The 26392-nt window shown below is 42.7% G+C and overlaps 1 protein-coding gene across 2 annotated transcripts in view; it reads right to left on the bottom strand.

Moving 5' to 3' along the window:
• Positions 1 to 26392, bottom strand: part of KCNIP4 (potassium voltage-gated channel interacting protein 4) — a 913124-nt gene that overhangs the window by 561982 nt on the left and 324750 nt on the right. Inside the window, exon 1 of one of the 2 annotated variants that reach the window (XM_073609372.1) lies at positions 20677 to 20986. The exons of the other annotated variant lie outside the window; for it this stretch is intronic. Within the exon in view, the coding sequence (XP_073465473.1) occupies positions 20677 to 20776 (100 nt within the window). The 5' untranslated portion in view covers positions 20777 to 20986. Of the gene's footprint in view, positions 1 to 20676; positions 20987 to 26392 lie in introns of those variants that run through there. 2 annotated transcript variants of the gene reach the window in all.

Genomic DNA, 26392 nt, shown 5'->3' with positions numbered 1-26392 from the left:
TTTTTAAAAAAAATTGCAAGATAGGAACAGGGGGTCATAAAAAGTAATAAAAAAACCTGGAGGAGAAGCGGTTGTGCTGTTGGCTGGGCTGTCTCCTTATCCCCCCCTTCCGCTAACACCGATACACAGGGACTGGAGCAGCTCTGCTATGATAGCAGCAGGTTTGTGTGTGGATGCCCAACCAGCTTCTCCTAGATCCTGCCTTCCCCCTACCTTCTATAGCCACTGCTGAGACCAGTCTGGGGCAGGGGAGGACATTGGAGCTAAAGCACTGCAAACTGGGACATGTAGTTTTAACCAAGGACCACTGCACTGTGTGAGAGGCTGGAAAGACCACAGATCCCAGGAGACAAAGGGATTTAGGAGGAGGGAGAGAAGGATTTTTATTAAACTGTCTGGGAAAGTTTAGGGCTTTTACGCCCAGGATTGGGATAGGAGAACCTCTGCTCAATTGCTCCCATCCATATTTATATTTATTATAGCAAAAAGTACAAAATATTGTGTTTTTTTCAAAATTGACGCTCCTTTTTTGTTTAAAGCGCAAAAAATAAAAAATGCAGAGACGATCAAATACCATTATTTGATATTTGTGGGAAAAAAAGGACTTCAATTTTGTTTGGGTACAGCGACGCACGACCGCGCAATTGTCAGTTAAAGCGACGCAGTGCCGTATCGCAAAAAATGGCCTGGTCATTGAGCAGCCAAATCTTCCAAGGCTGAAGTGGTTAAATAGCCTTTCTTTAGTGTTGTCACATGAAAAGATATAATAAAATATTTACAAAAATGTGAGGGGTGTACTCACTTTTGTGAGATACTGTATATATACAGTATTAGTAATCTCAAAGTTTTGGTTAATAGTGACTCGCTGCACATGTAGAATGAAGGTCTACATAACCACTGCATAGGAGTTTAAACGCTGCGATTTAAAACAAACAAAAAAAAATAATTGCTGCACGCCGCTGAAGTGTTTAGCTTGAAGAAAAAGTGACAACCCTATCTGCCACGCCAGAAGAAAGCAGTTTCGCTTTATAAGATGATCTCAAGCCTCACCTCCACGACAAATTAGGAGGGGTGCCACTGGGAAAAAAGAAGAGCACACAGAAGCAGGCCTTATTAAAGACCCGCTTCTTGGTGGCACCCCTCCTAATTCGCTATGGAAGTGAGGTTTGAAATTGCCTCAAAGCGAAGTTGCTTTCTTCTGACGAGGTGGCTAGGGTTGTCACCTTTTCTTTAAACCAAACCCGAACACTTTAGCGGCGCACAGCAAATGTTTTCTTTTTCTTCTTCTTTTTTTTGTAGTTTGCACCATAGAATTGTAAAAGACCTAGAACACCTTCGGGTTGTCACGGTTAAAAGTGGGTGTGGCCAAATTGCGTTAACAGTGGCATAGGCTTAAAGGGGGATGGTAAATAAGGTAAATGCTTTCTTTACCCATACAGTATGCTTATATTAATAAAATAAAATGACACTGTAAAAATATAAGCTTAGCCTAAGTTAAAGTGATATTAAAGTCTCTTTTTTTAATTAAAAAACATGTTATACTTACCTGCTCTGTGTAGTGGCTTTGCACAGAGCAGCCCAGATCCTCCTCTTCTCGGGTCCCTCATCGGCATTCCTGGCCTCTCCCTCCTGCTGAGTGCCCCCAGAACAAGCAGCTTGCAATTGGGGCACCCAAGCAGGCTTGCTCATAAGCTGCACCTCTGCGTGTCCATTCACATACAGAGCCATGGCTCCACCCCCCCAACTCTCTCCTTATTGGCTCAATGAAAGCAGCGGGAGCCAATTGCACAATGCATATCGCTGGACTGAGTATTAAGGGGATGGGAGGGATGCTACACAGAGAAGGTTTTTTACCTTCATGCATATAATGCATGAAGGTATAAAAACCTTCAGCCTTTAGAACCACTTTAAAAGTGGAAAGTGTCAGTCAGTAGAGCAGTGAACAGTGTCAGTAAAGCAGTGGACGGTGTCAGTAGAGCAGTGGACGGTGTCAGTAGAGCAGTGGCCAGTGTCAGTAGGGCAGTGGACGGTGTCAGTAGAGCAGTGGACAGTGTCAGTAGAGCACTCATCCAGTGCAGGTTGGTGAACACACAATGGACTGAAACATAAGTGTGAGAAGATACATAAATGGTGAGATTTGGGTGTATGGCACTCATTCTTACCCTCTGCCTCCTCTCTTGGTTAAGCCTCCAGCAACAGTGGTCTTCCTGGTACCATGACTCCATCTTAGTTGGCTGTGATTTCTTTACCTAACATGGCCTCTCTAATCTCGGGCACCACCCCCATCCTCTAGTGCTCCTCCTATGTGGTGCTCCCATCTTCCTCATTCCACCAGAACGCTTCTTTTGACAAACGTCATGGAGGAACCCAGGTAATCAGACGAACTTCCCATCTCTTTGTCCACGTGACTCCCTGGTGGCCAATGGTTGTGCTGCCCCGGGGGTTCGTGGAGAGAAGTTCTAGAAGGGGCAGGGCTTGTGTTGTGAGGCAAAGTAAGGCAGACTCGGGACATGGCTGACAGTCCAGTGTGTGTTTACTAACCTGCACTGCATGTTTGTGTAAGAAGGACATGGCGCCAATGTACTCATGGCATACGATCTCCTCAACATCATAAGCACTACGCTGCTACATGATCCTTTGCTGCAGCTCTAGCACTTGTAATGTGGAGATTGGGTGTCGGGAGAGCAGCAGAGGGAGAAGATCGGATGAGACCGGCTGCACCCCTCTCAATGCGGCGCCTGGGGTGTGTAATTGACCTCAAATTTATTCTGCAGCAGGACAACCACCCAGGGTTGCTGCCAACATAAGGCAGCTTAGGCAGCCACTCTAAGGCACCGGGCTGGGGGGATGTAAAATCTGAATCCTCAACCACATGCCGGGGATTCAGATTTTTATAATACATGTCTTCTGTTCCCCCAGGCATGCAAACTAAGACTTCCATGCTGCGTCCTATATGAGAGATGGCGCAGCAGAGAAGTTTTAGTTTGCCTACTGTTTTCTAGGCTGCTGTCAGAGAGAGCACTGAGAGTGCAGTAGGCAGGTGGGGTAGTGTGCATGTCCAGCTATCAGAGAGGACCTGCAAGGATGCAGAGGAGGATGAAGTGGTGGGAAGATCCCAGGTGTGTGCAGGGAGGGGTCAAGTGTCCCTGTCAGGCAGGCTCTGGTCAAGAATGGTGGAGGAAAAAGAGGTGCAGCTCAGGGTGAAGAAATCCCCCCCCCCCCATGTTCTTTGCTGCAGCTGGAGATCCTGGTAGAGGTCTTATCCTGCCTGCCTGACCCAGGACACAGCTACCTCTCCTGACACCAGATCTTCACCACTGACACCATCTGGAGGAGCTGCTGCAGGACTGTAGGGGTCTGGGAGGATTGGTCATTCCCAAGGTGTGTGATTAGAGTGTGCAAGTGTACCTAGAAGAATTGATGCAAGTTTGAAGCCAAAGGGTGGTCACCAGCGGCAGCCCATCCATTAGGGGCGCCCAGGCGCTGCCCCCCCATCCATGCGTCTGGCCCCTATGCAGGACGCTGGATGCATGAATTCCACCGGGGGCGGTGGTTTGAAGCACCTCATTAGAGCCAGAGGCTCTAGTAAGCTACAAAATAGAGTGGGCTCGGGGCGTAGAGCATTGCACTACGAACCTATCCAGGTGTTACAATAGCGGTGGGGTGTTCTGTTTCCTGTTCCTTGTTCTAGGCTTGTAGCCTATTCTTGGAATGGGTGGTGAGGGATGTGTCGGGCTTGTGGTCCATGACTTTTTGGTGATCGGCCCTTCGGGTAGCAGGGTGTGTCATACTCTGTTGGCCACCCTGCAACATGTATTTGAGTTTTACTGAGTGCCGTTGGTGGCTGAGAAGACGGAAGGGCTGGTCACCGCATTGACATTTCTGGGTATTGTGATTGACACATCACAATACCCAGCATGCCGCCTCCCACTTGAGAAAGTGGAGGACCTGCGGTCGGTTGTGTCTGTTGCCTTCGGCAGCAAAAAGATTCAGTTGCGTTCCCTGCAGTCACTTCTGGGAAAGCTGAATTTTGCATGTGGAATCATGCCCATGGGGCAGATTTTTTGCAGGAGGTTGGCTGCAGGCTACTGCGGGTATCAGGTCGGCGCACCATTATGATCGGTTGATTGCAGCCCACAAGGCTAATTTACTGGTGTGACAGCTGTTCCTGGAGAAGTACAATGGGCGGTCCTTGTGGATGGAGGCGATGGTTTCCGACTGGGATTTGGAGCTGTTTACGGATACGTCAGGTGCATTGGAATACGGGACATTTTTTGGGGGTCAGTAGAGTGCAGGCAGATGGCTGGATTCGTGGCGCGAGGCAGATTTTCTGGGAAACCTGGTTCTATTGGAATTGTTTCTAATAGTACTGGCAGTAGAGATTTGGCGACAGGAATTCAAGAACAAGAGGGTTCGCTTTCATTGTGACAACTTGGGGCTCGTGCATGCCATTAACAAAGTTTTCCGCTTCTTCTCCACCGTTGGTGCGTTTCCTTAGACACCTGATGCTTTAATGTTTGTGTCTGAATTGTTATGTCTGCGCGGTGCATGGGCCGGGTGTGAACAACAATGTGGCTGATGCATTGTCTCACTTGCAGTGGGACAGATTCCGTATGTTGGCACCGGAAGCGAAGCAGCATGGGGTGCCTTGCCAGGACCACTTGTGGGATGTTGCCTTTGAACGGTAGCTGGGCTACTTCAGAATTCGGTGTGCCCAGCCACTTGGAACGCATGCGAAAAGGTTTGGGGGGAATGGCAGGTCCTGGTGAATGAGATAGGCGGTTGTTGTGTCGATGACGATCGTTTGTGCTTGTTACTGTATTTCATTGGCAGGAACGTGGTGGATGGGGCCTCTATTTCTAAGTTGGGTCAAAAAATGGCCGGCTTAGCATGTTGGTTTTAGTTGTCGGGGGTTGGGGATGTGACAAAGCATATGTTGGTGAAGAGGGTTTTGTGGGGCTACATTCATGGTTGGTGATTGTAATAAAAGAGCTGCTATGGCCATTTAAACCCAGAAGTAGGTCTGGTCTGATTTATTTAAATAAATAAAGTGGTATTGGGTATATGGTACTTGGGCAATACCCCAGGCATGATTTTTCTTCTATTCGCTTACTTTGCATTTTGTTAAGTGATAAAAATAAACAATTAAAATATATATTTTTACTTTACAGCATTTCTTTGCACCTGCCAAAAACGTTTGCACAGTACTGTACCTACCGTTCACTTATTATCATTTGTATTTGGAGTGTGCATTTAAAGCAGCCCTGAAATGACTAATTGCACAAATACCAATAAATGGACCCTAGAGTTGAATAAAAGGATGCAGCAATTCCATGATGTTTATTTCTATTTTTCGCGTTGCAGTTCCCCTTGTACAGTCATTCGAATGCCGGAGTAAAGAAGTGATGGTTTTCCCTGACCCACTTGTCATGATGACTTCTGTCGTCTTTGATCAGTTCTGTGTATTTCTGTGCCCTGCTGCTTCCACTCCACTCCAACCAGCTGGCATTTGTGTTCCTCATAAATAAAACCCTTTACTATTCCCTCAGTGTTCTACCAGGGAGTTTGCTGCCTTGTCCGAGGAGGGCTGTATACAGTATATATTCACAAGCACTGCTGTCCAATTACTACCATGTCATTAAATGATCCAACCATGCAACGATTAAAAATTTGCCATTCAATGAAGGAAGCTTTCATACATGTATGCAATTTTTCCTATTAATTCATATTATTAAAGCAGATCTATTGTCATTTTTTTTTTCATGTCAAGTGCATACATGCCAAATAACATGTGGGGTATTTATTGCCTCTCTAATGCCCCGTACACACGGTCGGACTTTGTTCGGACATTCCGACAACAAAATCCTAGGATTTTTTCCGACGGATGTTGGCTCAAACTTGTCTTGCATACACACGGTCACACAAAGTTGTCGGAAAATCCGATCATTCTAAACGCGGTGACGTAAAACACGTACGTCGGGACTATAAATGGGGCAGTGGCCAATAGCTTTCATCTCTTTATTTATTCTGAGCATGCGTGGCACTTTGTCCATCGGATTTGTGTACACACGATCGGAATTTCCGACAACGGATTTTGTTGTTGGAAAATTTTATAGCCTGCTCTCAAACTTTGTGTGTCGGAAAATCCGATGGAAAATGTGTGATGGAGCCTACACACGGTCGGAATTTCCGACAACAAGGTCCTATCACACATTTTCCGTCGGAAAATCCGATCGTGTGTACAGGGCATAAGAGATCACAGTACTCCTCCTGACATTGCATTAATCTTCCTTTCTCCCCAGAAGGCTGGCTCCATATAAATATAAGTCTACATCCCAAACTAAATTTTATACCAGAGACAAAATATTGTAAGACCCAAGCCTGTGCAACAGTTTGTTCTTGACCGTGTGTATATAAATGATTCACACTGCTCAGTCTATGCCTCTCACTCCTTGATAAGCCAGTGTAAAGATTCACCACACTCACACAGAACAGTGCCCTGCCACTGCCTTTCACTCTGTGACCAGCATGTGTAAAGATCTGCCACACTCACATACGCTATATTGTCAAAAGTATTGTGACGCCTGTCTTTATACGCACATAAACTTTAATAGCATCCCAGTCTTAGTCTGTAGGGTTCAATATTAGGTTGGCCCACCCTTTGCAGCTATAACAGCTTCAACTCTTCTAGGAAGGCTGTTCACAAGGTTTAGGAGTGTGTCCATGGAACTGTTTGACCATTCTTCCAGAAGCGCATTTGTGAGGTCAGGCAGTGATGTTGGACGAGAAGGCCTGGCTCGAAGTCTCCGCTCTAATTCATCCCAAAGGTGTTCTATCGGGTTGGGGTCGGGCCTTTGTGCAGGCCAGTCAAGTTCCTCCACCCCAAACTCACTCATCCATGTCTTTATGGACCTCGTTTTTGCACTGGTGCGTAGTCATGTTGGAACAGGAACATGTTCCCACAAAGTTGAGATCATGAAATTGTCCAAAATGTCTTGAAATGCTGATGCCTTAAGAGTTCCCTTCACTGGAACTAAGGGGCCAGGCCCAACCCCTGCAAAACAACCCCAAACCATAATCCCTTTCCACCAAATGATTTGTACCGTTGCACAAAGCAAGGTCCATAAAGACATGGATGAGCGAGTTTAGGGTGCAGGAACTTGTGTGACCTCAACCCGATAGAACACCTTTGGGATGAATTTGAGAGGAGACTGCGAGCCAGGCCTTCTTGTCCAACATCAGTGCCTGACCTTACAAATGTGCTTCTGGAAGAATTCCCATAGACACACTCCTAAACCTTTTGGACAGCCTTTCCAGAAGAGTTGAAGGTGTTCTAGCTGCAAAGGGTGGGCCAACTCAATATTGAACCCTACGGACTAAGACTGGGATGCCATTAAATTTCATGTGCGTGTAAAGGGGTGCTTTCCAATACTTTTGACAATATAGTATAGCTCAGTGCCCTGCCCCTGCCACTGCCTCGCAGTCAGAGTAAAACCCCCCCAAGCACAGATCAGTGCCCTGTGACTGCCTCTCACTCTGTGACCATCCCAAGTAAAAACCCACCACACTCACACAGTTCAGTACCTTATCAATGCCTCTCACTCTCAGCCAGTGTAAACATCTACCACACTCACACAGCTTAGAGCACTGTCATTGAGTATCACTCTGTGACCAGCCAGTGTAAAAATGTACCACAACCACACAGCTCAGCCCCCTGACACTAAAGCTGAGCATACAAATACATTTTTTTTCCGAGGAATCAGCTGAAAATCGAGCCATGTATGGCCAGCCAGTACAAGGATCCTCTCACACAGACCAGTCCTCTGCTGCTGTTTCTCACTTTGGAACATCCCCCAGGCCTGCATCAAACCAATGATTTCATTTTCCAGGATTGTACCATTCAGACTAAGCTTCTATTCCCACCTGATTGACAAAAGCCAGAGCAATACAAAAAAGACACTATAAATATTTCCTTTTTTTGTCATTTTCTGTTACACACATCTATCTACAGCTATGGGCCTATACAGGTGCATTTGAAAAAATAAGAATATCATCAAAAAGTTAATTTATTTAAGTAATTAAATTCAAAAAGTGAAACTCATATATAGATTAATTACACACAGAGTAATATATTTCAAGCATTTCTTTCATGGGGAAGACTGCTGACTTAACAGTTGTCAAGAAGTCATTGACACCCTCCACAAGGAGGGTAAGTCACAAAAGGTCATTACTAAAGTAGCTGGCTGTTCACAGAGTGCTGTATCCAAGCATATTAATGGAAAGTTGAGTGGAAGGAAAAAGTGTGGTAGAAAAAGGTGCACAAGCAACAGGGATAACCTCTTGAGAGGATTGTGAAACAAATGCCATTCAATAATTTGGGGGAGATTTACAAAGAGTGGACTATGGCTAGTGTCAATGCTTCAAGAGCCACCACACACAGAAATATCCAGGACATGGACTACAACTGTCGAATTCCTTGTGTCAAGCCCCTCCTGAACCAGAGACAACGTCAGAAGAGTCTTACCCGGGCTAAGGAGAAATAGGACTGGACTGTTGCTCAGTGGTCCAAAGTCCTCTTTTCGGATGAAAGTAAATTTTGCATTTCATTTGGAAATCAAGGTCCCAGAGTCTGGAGAAAGAGTGGAGTGGCACAGAGTCCAAGTTGCATGAGGTCCAGTGTGAAGTTTCCACAGTACAGTCAGTGAACATTTGGGGAGCCATGTCATCTGCCGGTGTTGGTCCACTGTGTTTTATCAAGTCCAAAGTCAGTGCAGCCCTCTACCAGGAAATTCCAAAGCACGTCATGCTTCCCTCTGCTGACCAGCTTTATGGAGATTCTGTTTTAATTTTCCGGCAGGCCATGACACCTGACCACACTGCCAAAAGTACCAATCCCTGGTTTAATGATCATGGTATCACTATTTTTGATTGGCCAGCAAACTCGCGTGACCTAAACCCCATAGAAAATCTGTGGGGTATTGTCAAGATGAAGATGAGAGACACCAGACCCAACAATGCAGATGAGCTGAAGGCCGCTATCAAAGCAACCTAGGCTTCCATAACACCTAAACAGTGCCACAGGCTAATCACTTCCAAGCCACGCCGCATTAATGCAGTAATTCATGCAAAAGGAGCCCGACCAAGTATTGAGTGCATACTGTACTGTACATGGACATACTTTTCAGTAAGACAACATTTCTGTATTAGAAATCCTTTATTTATTGGTCTTATGTAATATTCTAGTTGTCTGAGATATTGCATTTTGGGTTTTCACTAGCTGTAAGCCAAAATCATCAAAATTGAAAGAAAGAAATGCTTGAAATATATCACTCTGTGTGTAATGAATCTCTATAATATATGAGTTTCACTTTTTGAATTGAATTCCTGAAATAAATTAACTTTTTGATGATATTCACATTTCTTCCTGAGGTTGGATTTAAAGGCACCATCAACATCCCATACACTTTTAATTTGGTCTGGTTTACATTTACTTTCGGGATGTGGTGCCTAGGATTACTCAGTTATACCTAGTTATAAAAGAGGGTGTCATTAATCCTTAATGGTACCCCAACACGTCTAGCAAATGTGGGTGAGTTAACGGCCGCCAAAGATCATGGTACTACAGTACCATGTGTTTTGGTGCAGCACGATTTTAAGAATTATGCCTGCTCTACTCAATTGCTTGTAGCTTAGTGCATTTTTCCTATAGAAGTACATGCAGAATCCCTGTTTTCACCTGATAATCTGGCCAGTAACACACCTTCTGTATTGGGGAGACTCCACTCTGGAGGAATGAGCACAGAAGGCACAGCAGACAGCAGCATTGTTGGTCGGGGGGGGGGGGGGTTTAATGTATTAGCAGACTCAGGGGTGGACTGACAACTCATGGAGCCCCCGGGCAATAGGAGATTATGGGGCCCCCGGGCAATAGGAGAAAATTATGGGGCCCTGGGCAATAGGAGATTATGGGGCCCCCAGGCTATAGGAGATTATGGGGCCCCCAGGCAATAGATTATGGGGCCATGCAGAATACACACACACATACAGTATACACACAGACACACAATGTACACACACAGTATACACACACAGAATACACATACACACACTGAAAAGGTACCGGAGAGGCGGGGCAGCTATAATCTTGGGATTTAAAAAAAAAAAACACAGATTTTTACATACTGTCCCTGGTTTTATTGAGGCTGGCAACCCTGATGGGGCCCCTTAGTAGCATGGGGCCCTCGGGCAGTGCACGAGTGCCCGAATGGTCAGTCCGCCCCTGAGCAGACTTAGATACACTATCAAATTGAAGTCACACTCCAGCTAATATTTTATAAGCAATACCAGCAAACAACTTTTTTACCTTTTTGGATAAAGGTTTGTCTTGAATGAATAAAAGTTAATCATATTAATCACCCCTGTCAGTGTTAAGTGGTTTGTCTCATACATGTAGATTGATGCATTCTGCTGGAAAGTTTGTGCTGTGAAAAACAGACCAGATGAAAATAGATGAAAGAAAGTCTTAAAAGGAAAACGAATGCAGCCACCACATCTAAAAATTGGTAAGCTGCAATATAATAAATGTTTGCTTTTGGGTTTAAGATTTTTTTAATTATAAAAATACACATCTTTATGTCATGGCGTTATTCATACAGTCTTGTAAAGTATTACTCTTTATAAATCTTTACATCCTTTCCATAGAATCATAGGTTATGTAGACAGATTTCCTAGAAGCCTCATACCCCTGCTTCTGTAATTGGTCTGGAGTGGGATGTTTTTCTCTACAGTACTGAACACCAGTGCACACATACTAAAATCATTTGTGAATACATGGAAACAATGGTAAACTTTTAAAGTAATAATAAACCCTTACATACAGCGCCTTGAAAAAGTATTCATACTCCTTGAAATTTTCCACATTTTGTCATGTTACAACCAAAAATGTAAATTTATTTTATTGGGATTTTCTATGATAGATCAACAAAAAGTGGCACATAATTGTGATGTGGAAGGAAAATGATAAATGGTTTTCAATTTTTTTTACAAATAAATGTCTGAAAAGTGTGGCGTGCATTTGTATTCAGCCCCCTTTACTCTGATACCCCTAACTAAAGTCCACCTGTGTGTATAATTTAATCTCAGTATAAATACAGCTGTTCTGCGAAGCCTTCAGAGATTTGTTAGAGAACCTTATTATTATTATTATACAGGATTTATATAGTGCCAACAGTTTGCGCAGGGCTTTACAACATGAGGGCAGACAGTACAGTTACATTACAATTTGGTACAAGAGGAATCAGAGGACCCTGCTCGTTAGAGCTTACAATCTAAAAAGGAAGGGTCAATTCATACAAAAGGTAATAACTGTGGGGGATAAGCTGATGGAGGAAGTAAAACAGTGTTAGTTAGAAGCAGGATAGGCTTATGTTCACAACCTTAGTGAACAAACAGCATCTTGAAGGCCAAGTAACAAACCAGACAGGTCAGTGATAAAGTTGTGGAGAAGTTTAAAGCAGGGTTAGGTTATAAAAAAATATCCCAAGCTTTGAACATCTCACAGAACACTGTTCAATCCAGCATCTGAAAATGGAAAGAGTATGGCACAACTGCAAACCTACCAAGACATGGCCGTCCACCTAAACTGACAGGCCGGGCAAGGAGAGCATTAATCAGAGAAGCAGCCAAGAGACCCATGGTAACTCTGGAGGAGTTGCAGAGATCCACAGCTCAGGTGGGAGAATATTTTCACAGGACAACTATTAGTCGTGCACTCCACAAATCTGGCTTTTATGGAAGAGTGGCAAGAAGAAAGCCAAGCCATAAGAAGTCCTGTTTGCAGTTTGCGAGAAGCAATGTGGGGGACACAGCAAACATGTGGAAGAAGGTACTCCGGTCAGATGAGACCAAAATTGAACTTTTTTGCCTTAAATGCTATGTGTGTCTGAAAACTGACACTGCACATCACCCTGAACACACCATCCCCACCGTGAAACATGGTGGTGTCAGCATCATGTTGTGGGGATGCTTTTCTTTATCGGGGACAGGGAAGCTGGTCATAGTTGATGCAAAGATGGATGGAGCCAAATACAGGACAATCTGAGAAGAAAACTTGTTAAGAGTAAGCAAAAGACTTAAGACTGGGGTGGAGGTTCACCTTCCAGCAGGACAAAAACCCAAACATACAGCCTGAGCTACAGTGGAATAGTTTCGATCAAAGCATATTCATCTGTTAGAATTGCCTGGTCAAGTCCAGACCTAAATCCAATTGAGAATCTGTGGCAAGACTTGAAAATTCACAGACACTCTCCATCCAATCTGACAGAGCTTGAGCTATTTTGCAAAGAAAAATGGGCAAAAATTTTACTCTCTAGATGTGCAAAGCTGGTACATCCCCAAAAAGACTTGCAGCTACTGCGGCAAAAGGTGGTTCTATAAAGTATTGACTCAGAGGGGCTGAATAGAAATGCATGCCACACTTTTCACATATTTATTTGTATCAAATTTTGAAAACCATTTATCATTTTCCTTCCACTTCACAATTATGTGCCACTTTGTGTTGGTCTATCACATAAAATCCCAATAAAATACTTTTACGTTTTTGATTGTAACATAACAAAATGTGGAAAATTTCAAGGGGTATGAATACTTTTTCAAGGCACTGTATATCCAGTAAAATGGCTAGCCTTGGGTGATACACAGAGATGCATTAAATCCTCTGACATAAGCTGTACTTGTTTATCTGTAGCGTTCTTCCCTCTACAGCCTTCCAAAGTACACGTGTCAGATTTATTTCTCAGCTTCCAACAAGCAGGGGGCGGGGATTTGGTGTCACACACTGCGCAGCACAGAGCTGAGTGTAATTTGAGACCTGAGTGAAGGGAAAGGACACACCACCTCTACACAGTCTCAAAGAGAGACATGCACATCGGAGGCTATCAGCAACGTGTTGTGTGCTGAGGGAGGGAGGGCAGGATTGCCTGGTGTCTGGATACACTGTCAGAAGTGCGGATAGCAGTGGAAGGAGAAAGTGGACAGGATCCACACTAAGTGCTAGCGTCTGAGTAAGTACACACTATATACGATACCATTTTTGGAGGTTTACAACCATGTTAAAGCAGACCTTTAGACCAAGAATGAATGCCCCTGTTTGCTTCCCCTCCCTACCCTGTTCCATACTTGTATTTATTTAATAGTACTCACTCCCACTTCACCTTTCCTCGCTTAGGCAAGGATTAGGTAGCACTCAAGGCCCCCCAGCCCCTTGGGAAATCACGTCACCTCCCAAGGGGCTTCAGAATAGTCTCCCTGCAGGCTGCTGATCTCACGCATGTCTCACAACGCTACAGTACTTGTAGTTTTGGAGAGCTAGGTGAAATGTAATAACATGCAATCCTTCTTTATATCTTTGTCGAAAAGTACCTCCAATATCAAGTAAGACTGACATCAGGTAAAAATGAACCAGAAGGAAGAGGCAGGATAGGAATGAGTGACAAATCATATCTGCCTGTCATGCTTTATGCACTTGTGGGTGTATGTATAAAACCTTCACTGTGCAGATAGCTTAACCATTCACACGGGCGCCATGAATGATTGCTATATTGTAAGTAAAATAATTATCTCATTTGAGTGTTAGCTCCATCTAGTGGCCACAATGCAGTGTATTTCCTGAGATGCCTAAAAATAAAAAATACTGCATTATGGCCACTAGATGGCGTTGTCGATCACAAGAGATAATTATATTACAGCGAATATCCATCCTGCTGTGTGAGTGGTTAAGACATTAGCACGGCAAATGTTTTATACATAGACCCCTTGATGTTGCATGGGGGAGGAGTTTAGGCAGCTCTGGTACCAGGCAGCCAACTTTCAGGGAGCTGATAGACTATAGAAATCACTGTAACCTTTGAAAAATTGCATACGTCAGTGTAAAGTAAACTACAGAGACTTATGCAATACTGGGAAAGGACTGTGGGCAAAGAAGAAGAAAATAAAGGCCATCATAACTCATTAAAATATTTTTCTTTTTAGTTTTTGACTGGAGCAGTTGTCATTGCACAGTATGTATGCGGTGAAATAAGTGCAGTGCTCCCTGTTAGTATGTACCAGTGTACAACATTATTCCATACCGTATCATAAGATTTATGGCAGCCGACTGGGAAATGAGATGATCAGATGTTATACAAGTTATCTGCTTCAATATTATGTTTACATGATCCTTCCCATTTACATATTTATAAACCCTGCTTTATTTCTCACGTGTCAAGTGCCAGTCTAATACGTATACTGTTTCTCATAAACATACAGTGCATCCGGAAAGTATTCACAGCGCTTCACTTTTCCACATTTTCTTATGTTACAGCCTTATTTCAAAATTGATTACATTCATTATTTTCCTCAAAATACCACATAATGACAATGTGAAAGAAGTTTTTTGAAATCGTTGCAAATTTATTGAAAATAAAAATGGAAAAAATCCCATGTACAAGTATTCACAGCCTCTGCTCAATACTTTGTTGAACCACCTTTGGCACCATTTACAGCCTGAAGTCTTTTTGCGTATGATGCTACAAGCTTGGCCCACCTATTTTTGGGCAGTTTCTCCCATTCTTCTTTGCAGGACCTCTCAAGCTCCATCAGGTTGGATGGAGAGTGTCGGTGCACAGCTATTTTCAGATCTGTCCAGAGATGTTCAATTGGGATCAAGTCTGGGCTCTGGCTGGGCCACTCAAGGACATTCACAGAGTTGTCCCATAGACACTCCTTTGTTATCTTGGCCATGTGCTTGGGGTCATTGTTCTGTTGGAAGATGAACCTTTGCCCCAGTCTGAGGTCCAGGAGCAGGTTTTCATCAAGGATGTCACTGTACTTTGCTGCATTTACCTTTCCCTTGATTCTAACTGGTCTCCTAGTTCCTGAAAAACATCCCAACAGTATGATGCTGCACCACCATGCTTCATTGTAGAATTGGCATTGGCCAGGTAATAAGTGGTGCCTGGTTTCCTTCAGACATGATGCTTGCCATTCAGGCCAAAGAGTTTAAACTTGGTTTCATCAGGCCAGAGAATTTTGTTTCAGGTGCCTTTTGGCAAACTCCAGGCAGCCTGTCATGTGCCTTTTACTGAGGAGTGGCTTCCGTCTGGTCACTCTACCATACAGGTGGAGTGCTGCAGAGATGGTTGTTCTTCTGGAAGGTTCTCCTCTCTTCACAGAAAAATGCTGGAGCTCTGTCAGAGTGACCATCGGGTTCTTGGTCACCTTCCTTCTCCCCTGATCGCTTAGTTTTTTTTCCACAAAAAATACATTTTATTAGAGATAAAGAAGTTGAGTTAAAGTACAGTATACTCAACATAACATTCGAACTGGGTTTCATGACAAGACAGTAACAATCGCTTAGTTTGGCCGGACGGCCCGTTCTAGTAAGAGTCTTGGTGGTTCCAAAATTCTTCCATTTACGGATGATGGAGGCCACTGTGCTCACTGGGACCTTCAATGCTGCAGAAATTTAATAAGTTTGCAAAGTTTTCAAACAAACTTATTTCACGTCATTATGGGGTATTGTTTGTAGAATCTTGGGGAAAAGAATGAATTTAATCAATTTTGGAATTAGGCTGTAACATAGCAAAATGTGGAAAAAGTGAAGCTCTGTGAATACTTTCTGGATGCACTGTATGTTCTCAGCCACTAAACATGCCATTACAGAATGTACAGTATGTGTTACTGCAGCTGTAGACAAAAAACCCTAAATCACCTCCTCCTCAGGGTCAAATTCCTAAATGATTCCTATATACGGACCTTTTCACTGGCAAAGCCTGTCCTGGGATGGGAAGTATTTTCAGTAGGTGAAATATGAAATGATGGATATGAATATTATGTAATCTCCTATGCAGTCAGTATGTGGAGCTCTATGGTTCCTCTGCCTCCCTTATCTCCTGTTCTGTCCAATAGCTAAGAAAGGCAGACAGTTACTAATGTACTGACTTTTAAGCTAATGCATATTGCTCTGGGAATCCTTTGCCATATATTAAATGTTAATTGAAAAAATAAAAAGAATATATATATATATATATATATATATATATATATATATATATATATATATATACTGTATATATACAGTACCATGCAAAAGTTTCAGGCAGGTAAGGCAAGTAAGAATTCTTTCAAATTCTTTGTTTCTTTCCCCTGCAAAGCGAGGAGTAGAAACAAACAGATTTTTAGCAAAAAGCAGCACAAATTACACATATTAACACTTGTTAAGCACACACTTAACCCCTTGATTACCAGGAGATGTTAACCCCTACCTAGCTAGTATTATTAGCAGGAGAAGCCGGTCCATAAGGGGTGCCGCCCCTCTAGTTTGCATGCGGGAATGCATGCGGGGCACCAGACTCTATAAGTTAGTTGAAAAAGGTTGAACACTACACCCCGAACCCACCCACTTCAATGTTCGCTATTGTCTTCCAGCTTCTCCGGCCAATCAGGACAGGAGGCTGATCGGGTTGACCGGGAGGAGAAGCACAGGAAGCCTCGGAGAGGCTGAGTGCGGGGGGGCACATGGAGGGGTGAGTGTGGGGTGACCGTGGAGGGCTGAGTACGGACCTGGGGGGGTTGTTTGCTGCCCCCCCAAAAAAGTTTAGCATGAGTCTCCACTGGTCATTAGTACAGTGACAGCGTAACGTATTGGCACTGATCACTGTATTAGTGTCACTGGTTATATCAGTGTCAGTTAGTCAGTTTCCACCCAGTGTCAGTTAGTGTCAGATTGTATGTCACAGTCCAAAGTTTATGTGTGTGTAAAGGCAGGTGTCCTAATACTTTTGGCAATATATATAAAGTATTGGGATGCCTGCCTTTACACGCACATAAACTTTAATGGCATCCCAGTCTTAGTCCGTAAGGTTCAATATTGAGTTTGCCCACCCTTTGCAGCTATAACAGCTTCAACTCTTCTGGGAAGGCTGTCCGCGAGGTTTAGGAGTGTGTCTATGGGAATGTTTGACCATTCTTCCAGAAGTGTAGTTGTGAGGTCAGGTGCTGATGTGGACAAGAAGGCCTGTCTCGCAGTCTCTGCTCTAATTCATCCCAAAGGTGTTCTATTGGGTTGAGGTCAGGACTCTGTGCAGGCCAGTCAAGTTCCTCCCCCCTAAAACTCGCTCATCCATGTCTTTATGGACCTTGCTTTGTGCACTGGTCCAAATCATTTGGTGGAGGGGGGATTATGGTGTAGGGTTGTTTTTCAGGGGTTGGGCTTGGCCACTTAGTTCCAGTGAAGGGAACTCTAAAGGCGTCAGTATACCAAGACATTTTGGCCAATTTCATGCTCCCAACTTTGTGAGAACAGTTTGGGGATGGCCCCTTCCTGTTCCAACATGGCTGCGCACCAGTGCACAAAGTAAGGTCCATATAGACATGGATGAGCGAGTTTGGGGTGGAGGAACGTAACTGGCCTGCACAGAGTCCCGACCTCAACCTTATAGAACACCTTTAGAATGAATTAGAGTGGAGACTGCGAGCCAGGCCTTCTCGTCCACATCAGCGCCTGACCTCACAAATGCGCTTCTGGAAGAATAGTCAAACTTTCCCATAGACACACTCCTAAACCTTGTGGACAGCCTTCCCAGAAGAGTTAAAGCTGTTATAGACGCAAAGGGTGGGCCAACTCAACATTGAACCCTATGGACTAAGACTAGGATGCCATTAAAGTTAATGTGTGTGTAAAGGCAGGCGTCACAATACTTTTGCTAATATAGTTTAAATAATATACATATATATTAGAGCTGCACAATAATCGTCAAGAATCGTTATCGCGATCTTGACTAAAGTGTTTCCCAATTCTTTCTATGCAAAGAATTCTGTCTGCTCTTCTGAAGCCACAGCCCTCAAAAGAAAGGAAGAGAAAAACCGGGCAGTCTGCCAAGAAACAAAACATTCTTTATCAGTGGAACTTAAGTATAAACATTGTAACAATTTGTCAATGGAATAGACTGTGTGTAAGTGAAAAAAGTTTAACCACTTAAACACTAAACCTTTTTCTGACATTTGTTGGTTTCAAGTTAAAATCATTTTTTTTTTGCTAGAAAATTACTTAGAACCCCCATACATATATATTTTTTTAGTAGACACCCTAGAGCAGGGGTGTCAAACTCAATTTCATTGTGGGCCACATCAGCATTATGATTTTCCTCAAAAGGGCCGATTGTATCTGGAAGAATAGATTTCCAGCGCATCCCCTCCCCTTACATTAGATGTCAAGAGCCACCCCACCATCAGACGTTGAGTCTCCTACTCTTCCTAACATCACAGTGCACCCCCTTTCCTTATGCTGCTGCTGGGAAGAAGCTGGATGCATTGCTTGAAAGCAGAAAGTAGGGGTCTGGAGGAGGACCAGAGGAGGGCTGGAGCTCTCCTGCAGCTGCAGGAGAGGTGTGAGGGCCACATGAAATAGCCCGGAGGGCCGGATTCGGCCCGCGGGCCTTGTGTTTGTCACCTGTGCCCTAGAGAATAAAATGGTGGTTGTTGCAATATTTTATGTCACACTGTATTTGCGCAGCAGTCTTTCAAATGCAATTTTTTTGAAAAAAATTACTTTAATTAATAAAAAAAAAAAAAGAAAATCTAACAAGTAAAATTAGCCCTTTTTTTTTTTTTTTTTTTTTTTGTATAATGTAAAAAAGATTTTACGTTGCGAGAATCGTGATCTTTTTATTCTAAGCAAAAAAATCGTGATTCTCATTTTGGCCAGAATCGTGCAGCTCTAATATACATACATACATATATATATATATATATATACATATATATAAATACACACACACACACACACTATATATATTATATAAACACACAATAAGTGAAGTTTAGGTGGTTCACATTTGGGTGTCTGTAGTAATCACTGTAAGGTAAGTGACACCTCATTCATCCTCCTTATACCATGCAGCCATTGAGAGAAACGCTTGAACGACCAATCCTCCCACATGATCCCAACCTGTAATTAAAAGCCGGTGAAGGCTTGTAGCTTTTCAGTATCTGAAGCCCCCGAAGCAATTGTTATGTGTGAAGTGAGGAAGGAATTCAATGTGATATAAGATAAATAAAACCCAAGCACCTCTCCATTGTCTGACACTTGAAGTGTGAAATCCAAAGTGGGATATTCCCAAAGCAATTATCTGAGCGGTGAAAACACAATCGGCTTCCTATGGACAAGACCTGAGATTTCTCCCTGCGATTAAACACTTCCATAGGTAATGTTAAATCTCCCCCCATTAATGATCCAGCGGGAGTGACATGTCATGCCATGGCACTGAACTTTGACTGGCAAGTGGTGGCAGGCACGGCTTCAACAATCCAAAGATTGCATATCATGCCCCGGGCATTGAAACATCCTCACTTCTGTCAATCAGATTGCAGTCTGTTGGGGTAACATCAAAGAATTACAGATCCCTTCCCAAACCAAGTTGTGTGTATGATAAGCGATTGCTAATCGTGTGAAAAAAACTGTTTCTAAATATCAAGTACAAAATAATCAGCTAAAATGATCTATATTATGATGAAAGTGAATACAAGATGTACATTAATTTTGTAACTGTTTCTTTACTGGGCTTTTTTCACAGGAGAGAAATCCAAATAAAGCATCCCATTGCAAGTTTAGTAATTCATCCATTAAAGCTTCAGGAATTATGAAAAATAAAGAATTACTGATGGTTCCTACAGGTCACCACACTTTGCAGATCATCATAACAAAAATGGATTTGCAAATATAATGTCTGTTATTTAATAAAGAAAGGAACAATACACAACAAGACTGTCCCATATCCATAATCTCTGAATATGGCATTTGATTGGTTGTGATGGGTGAAGCTGCCCACACATGTTACCATCGGATTGTACAATTCACTTTAGATCCACCGACAAATTATGTAGGGCCTGCCTGATTAAATACAGATTGACTCGATCGTTTTTTACATCTTTCTACTATATACCATAGTTTTGGTAAATCTAAAGTTGATTGCACAAAAATTCTACAGTCGGATTGTAAGGTATATGGTGATCCTGAACTCCCAATCAAACTATCTCACGTGACATCAGACGTTGCACATGTGCACGTTTTTTTTTTTTTTTTGGACGCTTCACGCTTAGGGCAGCCTACTTTCAATGGAATGCCCTATGCAGGACAAACACAGCAAAGAGGTTCATGCACATTTTTTCAACCTGAAGCCTTTTTTCGCACGCATCTTACTTAACATGGCACCGCAAGCGCAACGCGCTTTTTATGCAGTCGTTTGAATGCAGCTCTGTTGTGAATCATATCTCATGAAATAAACCCTGCTACGTCTTACACTCTTTTCTTATTAAACACAATGAGAACAAAGGAACCATTGTGTTAATGGCTGTGAGTTGACATGCATTATACATTAGCATTCTACGAGTGCATTAATGGGTGCCACCTGTATGACGTTCCCTCACCACAAAGTATTTACATACTTTCAAAGCCAAGACTAGTGCAAGACACATGAAGAAGGACTAGACATAAATGATGGATGAGCCTCAGGTTTACAAATCACGTGCACGTATACACCACAAGGTAGAAAGAATAAGCAAACTTTTTTTTTTTTTTAAGTCATTAACACAAGATCCATGCGTAGTTATGAAGTTGTGAGAAAAGAATCTCTGCCTTACCTTCAATACCTGCTTCAATAAACCCAAATTGTTCCAATAATTTCACAAACAGAACAATGACGATCAGAACGGCTATCATTTCAAGACCTTCCAAGTTCATGGCGAGTTAGGTCATGGTCTGACCACAGCCAGCTACTACAGTGATCTTCTCACAGGCTTTCTTTGTCAAGCCATTAAACTACATTAAGAAGGCTGCTGCCAGTCAGCTGAAGGCAGCGAGGGAGAGAGAGAGAGAGAGAGAGAGAGAGAGAGAGAGAGAAAGAGGGAGAGAGGGAGTGTGTGTGTCTGTGTGAATACAGTGCCTCCTGTCTATGCTAGCAGAGGCCAGAAGTGGCAGACGGATAAACTCGGGCCTGTCAGGATTACCCATATGCTCGTTATCACTCTTACACAGAAAGACAGCCATGCATTAAAGAAAGTGACGATCACCCAAGGACCCAGGAGGTCACACAGCAAACGTCCTCGCTAAAAGTGACGCGTACGGGCTGACAGCAACACACCTGGGAATTTTCCCCCCTTTTCATTTAGCTCTGTTATGGTACGGAGTCTTGTGGATTGGCAGTTCCCTTGGTAACCACATGTAACATCTAAGACAAATCTATATTTGATACTTGGGGAAAACTCAATATGGAGTCCAATAGTTAAATGCAACGACTAACAAAGACTTAGAAGGACTTTCTGAAAACTCCCGTCCAAGTCAGATCTTGGTGACCTTGGACTGCTCACTTTGTATACTATCCAATGGAGCCTTGTACAGGTGTGGTGGACCAGTCAACACTGCTCTGCTGAATGGGCAGGAAGCTCTTTGTTTGAATCAAATAATTGGGATGAATGAGCTCAGGGAATACTTGAAACGTTCCAAAAGCTCCAGGAATAACACCTTGGGTCCTTTCGTACAAGCATTCTGTTTGTTTCATCAGATGTTCAGTCACGTTTTTTCAAAGTTTTTTCAGTTTACATCAGTTTCTTATCAGTTTCTCATTAGTTTCTCATCAGGTACTTATCAGTTTTTTTTTTTTACATCCACTACCAGTGCAAAAAACGCATGTAGAACGGACCATTTGCCTGTTTACATCCTTTTTCGTCTGTTCCATATTTTTTTTAACAGAAGAAAAACAGGGCTTTGATCTGTTCCAAAGAATGGATGTTGATGGAAGTGGATGTAAATAGATGATCATCCGCTTACATCCATTTTTTCCATGGAGAAGCATTGATGTCCGTTTTTCATCTGTCAACGGATGGATGAAAAATGGACAAACAGAACGCTTGTGTGAAAGGGGCCTAAGCTAGGTACACACACTATAAGAAAATCAGAAGAAAAAGTCTGTGTGAGGAACGATCCTTCTTTTTTAATATAGTGTGTACACAACTTTCAACATCCAATTCAGACTTTCCAAACAAAAAGTTCAGAAGGGACAAACTCCAGAATTTTTCTCGTACATAAACAGAACAAACTTTCGTTTAATGTGTACTGTTTTTGTATGGTTTTCACATGAGAAAAATCAGATACTAAAGACTACGCATGATCAGAAGCAATAAACAAGAAAAAAAAGCCTTTATCTTCAGTTTCGACTTGCTGTGAAACATTGAGGAATCGTTTGCCTGATTTTCTTATAGTGTGTGTACCCAGCTTTAGGGAGGCCACACATGAGCTTGTATTTTGTAGAGGTCAATTATAACTTAAAGTGGTTGTATACTCTTACATATACCCAGTTAAGTGACTAGCCTCAGGTGATACACAGAGATTAAACAAATCATCCTACATAAGTTGTACCTGTTTATCTAAGGCTGTCCTTCCCCTAGATCCCTTCAAAGTGCAGGCTTTACACAGTTCTGAAAAGCAGGGGATGGAGAGCTGAAGTTATGCCAGTGTGGAGAGCTCTGAGATCTTATTGGAGGGAAGGGACAGGTCCCCATTCATACAGCACAAAGGAACAGATCTGAGGCTGTCAATCACAGACTGTGCCCTCCCCGTCACCATTTTCTCTTGGTGTTAGAAAAACTCATCAGAAGTGCAGGGATGCTCATGATATAATTGACTTAATATGGCCACATGGTCATATTAGGGTAAAGACATTGATCTAAAATGGGCATGCCATTTTTAAATACCAGGACCATCTTAAACCTTTTTGTTCACAAAACACTGGGATTTGTATGTCCACCCTAAAACAGTAGACCCTCCATAATGTAAAAGCTACTCAAAACTACCCTGCACTTCTACTTTATAAAAAGGCATGTAAACACAGACAATGGGGTTGATTTCTAACCAGGTTCCAGGCTACAACATGTGTTTATGTCTACAGTTCTTATGGTGTGATACTGCCATAGTTCACGTGGCTTGTTGAAAACTTCTAGATTAGTTTGTCTCCAACCTGTTGCATTACAACCTTGAACCTGTCTGCTAAACTATGCATGGAACTCCAACCATTACTATTAAGACCAAGCCACTTGGCTACGAGAGCAAAGCACTTGCCCGTGTGATCTGGAACACATAGTAACTTGCATAGTAACTCGCCGGAAAGTGCATGCACAGTCATTCTGTGTAAAAAACGAATGTTATCGGGCTATTTCCTATGCTGATCAAATGTTTTTCCTTGATTTAAAAATGGAAATTACCATATTTAGCCATTAGTTGGCGCTAAGTGTTACTGAGAGATACTGGATGGCTGAGGAATTGACATCTCTTCCTAAGGTTGTGAGTGACAAGTATACTGCTTTCCTTGACTCTGGGAGTTTGTGCTCTCTGGTTAAGGACAAAGCGATTTCCCCTGTGGACTTCCAGGCTAGAAGAGTTACTGTAGCCTTTGTACATGGGGATACTATTCTATTACGGCCAACAAGTTAAGAACAACATTAGGAACTTTAACTAATTTGGTTGGAACTGTATCCTAATTGTTACAATGTTTGCAGAGGGACTTCCCAAAATTTTTGGAACTCTGGGACTGTCCAGGTTTAGTTACATTATCATAATCAAAAGGTGAGTCAGAATCCCAGACTTGACTTGCCCATTTTTTTCTTTATCCATTTTGGTAGGAGAACTAGAGGTGTCTGAGGAAGTCCCTACAGCCAATGAGAGTGGGCAGCCCTCTCATGACACTGAGGTTACTCTGTACTTTGCTAATCCTAATACTCAAAGAAAACTCCGGTACCAAGCAGAAACAAGACTCTAGCCTTATCCAGACCTGGGAGAGCTCCATAATGAACAATGGAGAACCTTTCAGGCTGTGGTTATCTTACTTCATTAGCAAGCAGGATTTGTTCTATTTAATATATAAAAAGACTTATGAAATTATTGAGCAGTTGGTAGTTGGTAGTCCTCAAGCCATACAGAATAATGGTACTGGAATTCACCCACAAGCACTTGTTACAGGGTCATTTGGGTTTGAAGGAAAACACTGAAATAAATTACAACTTTTTTAGCCTGGGGTATGAAAATAAATTGATAAATATTGTAAACCCTGTCCAGTTTGTCAAACGTCAGAACTTCTGACCCACTTTCAGATTCCCTTAGAGAAAATTGGCATGGACCTTAAGGGTCCACTGCCCAAGTTTTCCGGGGCTATCAACATAGTCTAGTGATTATTGATTATGCTAAATGTTACCCCGAGGCAACTCTGCAAAGCAATACATCTGCCAAGAATATCACTGAGGAATTTCTCCATGTGTTCAGCTGGTCCCTTACAGACGAGGGCACCCCATTTAGGTCACGAGCAACCAAAGTGTTTTGCAAACTATTTAGGATGATGCTACCATGTACCACGCTCAAACTAATGGCTTTTTTGGAATGATTTTAAAAAGTTGTAAGAGTACGTTGAAAGAAAATGTAGCTAAGGATGGGAAAAATTGGAACTATTTACTTCCATATCTAATATTTGAAACCAGGGAAATTAATCAGTCCTCTACAGGGTGCTCCCTATTTGCATTGCTTTAAAGAAGACCCTCTAGGGGACGTCTGAACATAACTAAAGAGACCTGAAAAGGGGAGAAAACATCTCATTAAAGCGTAATTGAACATAATTCACAAATGCAGAGTAGAATTGCAGCGGTAATGCTGATTGTAAAAAAAAAAAATTAGATTAGGTAGCCCAACTAGAAATATACAAGCGGGTGCCCCATTTCACACTTTCTCACCTGGCGACAGGGTGCTGGTGTTGCTCACCATTGTTGAGAGTAAGTTCCTTGCTAACTGGCAAGGTCCTTTTGAAAGTTTTGGAGAAGTTCGGTAAATAACAAAGTTCATTATCTGAAGAAAAAAGCCTGAACAAATAGCTGCAGAGTTCACCCTGGTAGCTTTTCATGTAAGTATGGAGACCCCTCAGTTTCCTGAAGTGAAAATCATAGATACACTTAAAAATTCCTAAAAGCAGGAAACCAGAGAATTCCTGATAAAAAACAGAGACACATTTTCAGAATTATGTGGCCACAGTTGAAGAGAAGAGGAAATGCATCTGTAAGGAAGAACAATCTGGCCTGGCACTGGTCCAGTTCCATTGTGATAGGTTCTGTAAAGACTTTAGAAAGCTCAGTTCACCTACCCCTTCCCCAGGTAGACAAACTCATAGACAGACTGGCAAAATCCCATTCCCTGAAAACTTTGTACTTGAGAAAACAATATTAGCAGATCCCCTTAAATGAAAGCACTAAGGTAAAGACTGCATTTCTAAACCCTGATGGTACATTTGTAACCCCTGATGGTTCATCCTGCATGCAGGATTTAATAGAGTCTAATGAACCATGGGACATAATAGAAAGTCTATGGGAAAGTGCAGCACAAAAACCACAGGTACACTGCACTGCACTCACGCTGCAGCCAAAGAGCAGTGGGGGCGGTGTGAAAGCCCCCTTATGTTTTGCTAGCAGTTTTACTATTTCGCAGTTTATTTTTTGTGTCAGGCAGTTAAAAAGGGCAAGATAGCTGCCAAATCCATGGCTAGCCTAGGGGCTTATACAGGTTCATAGGAACACTTTGAATACTTTCTCTTCCTGAAAGTTTATAACTTTTGACTGCTTGGTTAATTCACTGTCCTGAGAGCAAGTGATCAGCGGCGGCCTGTCCATTAGGGGCACACGGGTGCCTCCCCCCCCGTCCATGCATCCGACCCCCTGATCTACATGCAGGATGCTGCACTGCGCTCCAAGCCCACCCAGTTGTGTGACAATAGCGAATTGCCACACTGATCCTCCTCCCGGCCAGTCAGGAAGTGGGTCTTTGCCAGAAATTCAATCACCCATTCGTTCTATATCAGCTACAATAAATGTATTCATCGATCTGTTCTCACAGGTATTTGTTTACTGTTGTTGCTAAAGTTTCTCCATGTTTCAGGTCACACTGACATTATTGTGCTCCTGACCACGCTGGCTGTGCAGTCAACTTTAAGGCCTATGTCGATGGGTTTTGTTAGCTTTAAACAAGTTTTGCATTCCCATACAAATCTATGAGGATGCAAAACCTGTTTGAAGCAAGTCAAATGTAGGTCAGAATGATATCAATTGAAGGTTAAATGCATATGCCAATGAGCTCTGAATGATCACAAGAGTGTCTCAAACTAATGCCAACAACACAAGTCCAAACCCTGTTGATTCAGGCCCTTCATGTGACTTTCCCTCACACTTACCCACTTTTAATCATATGCTTAATGAAAGTTGTTGGTTGGTATACATGGACCATCTATGTTTTTTTTAAAGTTCTGACAGTGAAGTAAAGCATTGTTTTGTA

Source organism: Aquarana catesbeiana, linkage group LG01 (genome assembly GCF_042186555.1).
Source record: "Aquarana catesbeiana isolate 2022-GZ linkage group LG01, ASM4218655v1, whole genome shotgun sequence".
NCBI lineage: Eukaryota > Metazoa > Chordata > Amphibia > Anura > Ranidae > Aquarana > Aquarana catesbeiana.
This window is presented reverse-complemented; position numbering and strand designations above follow the sequence as displayed.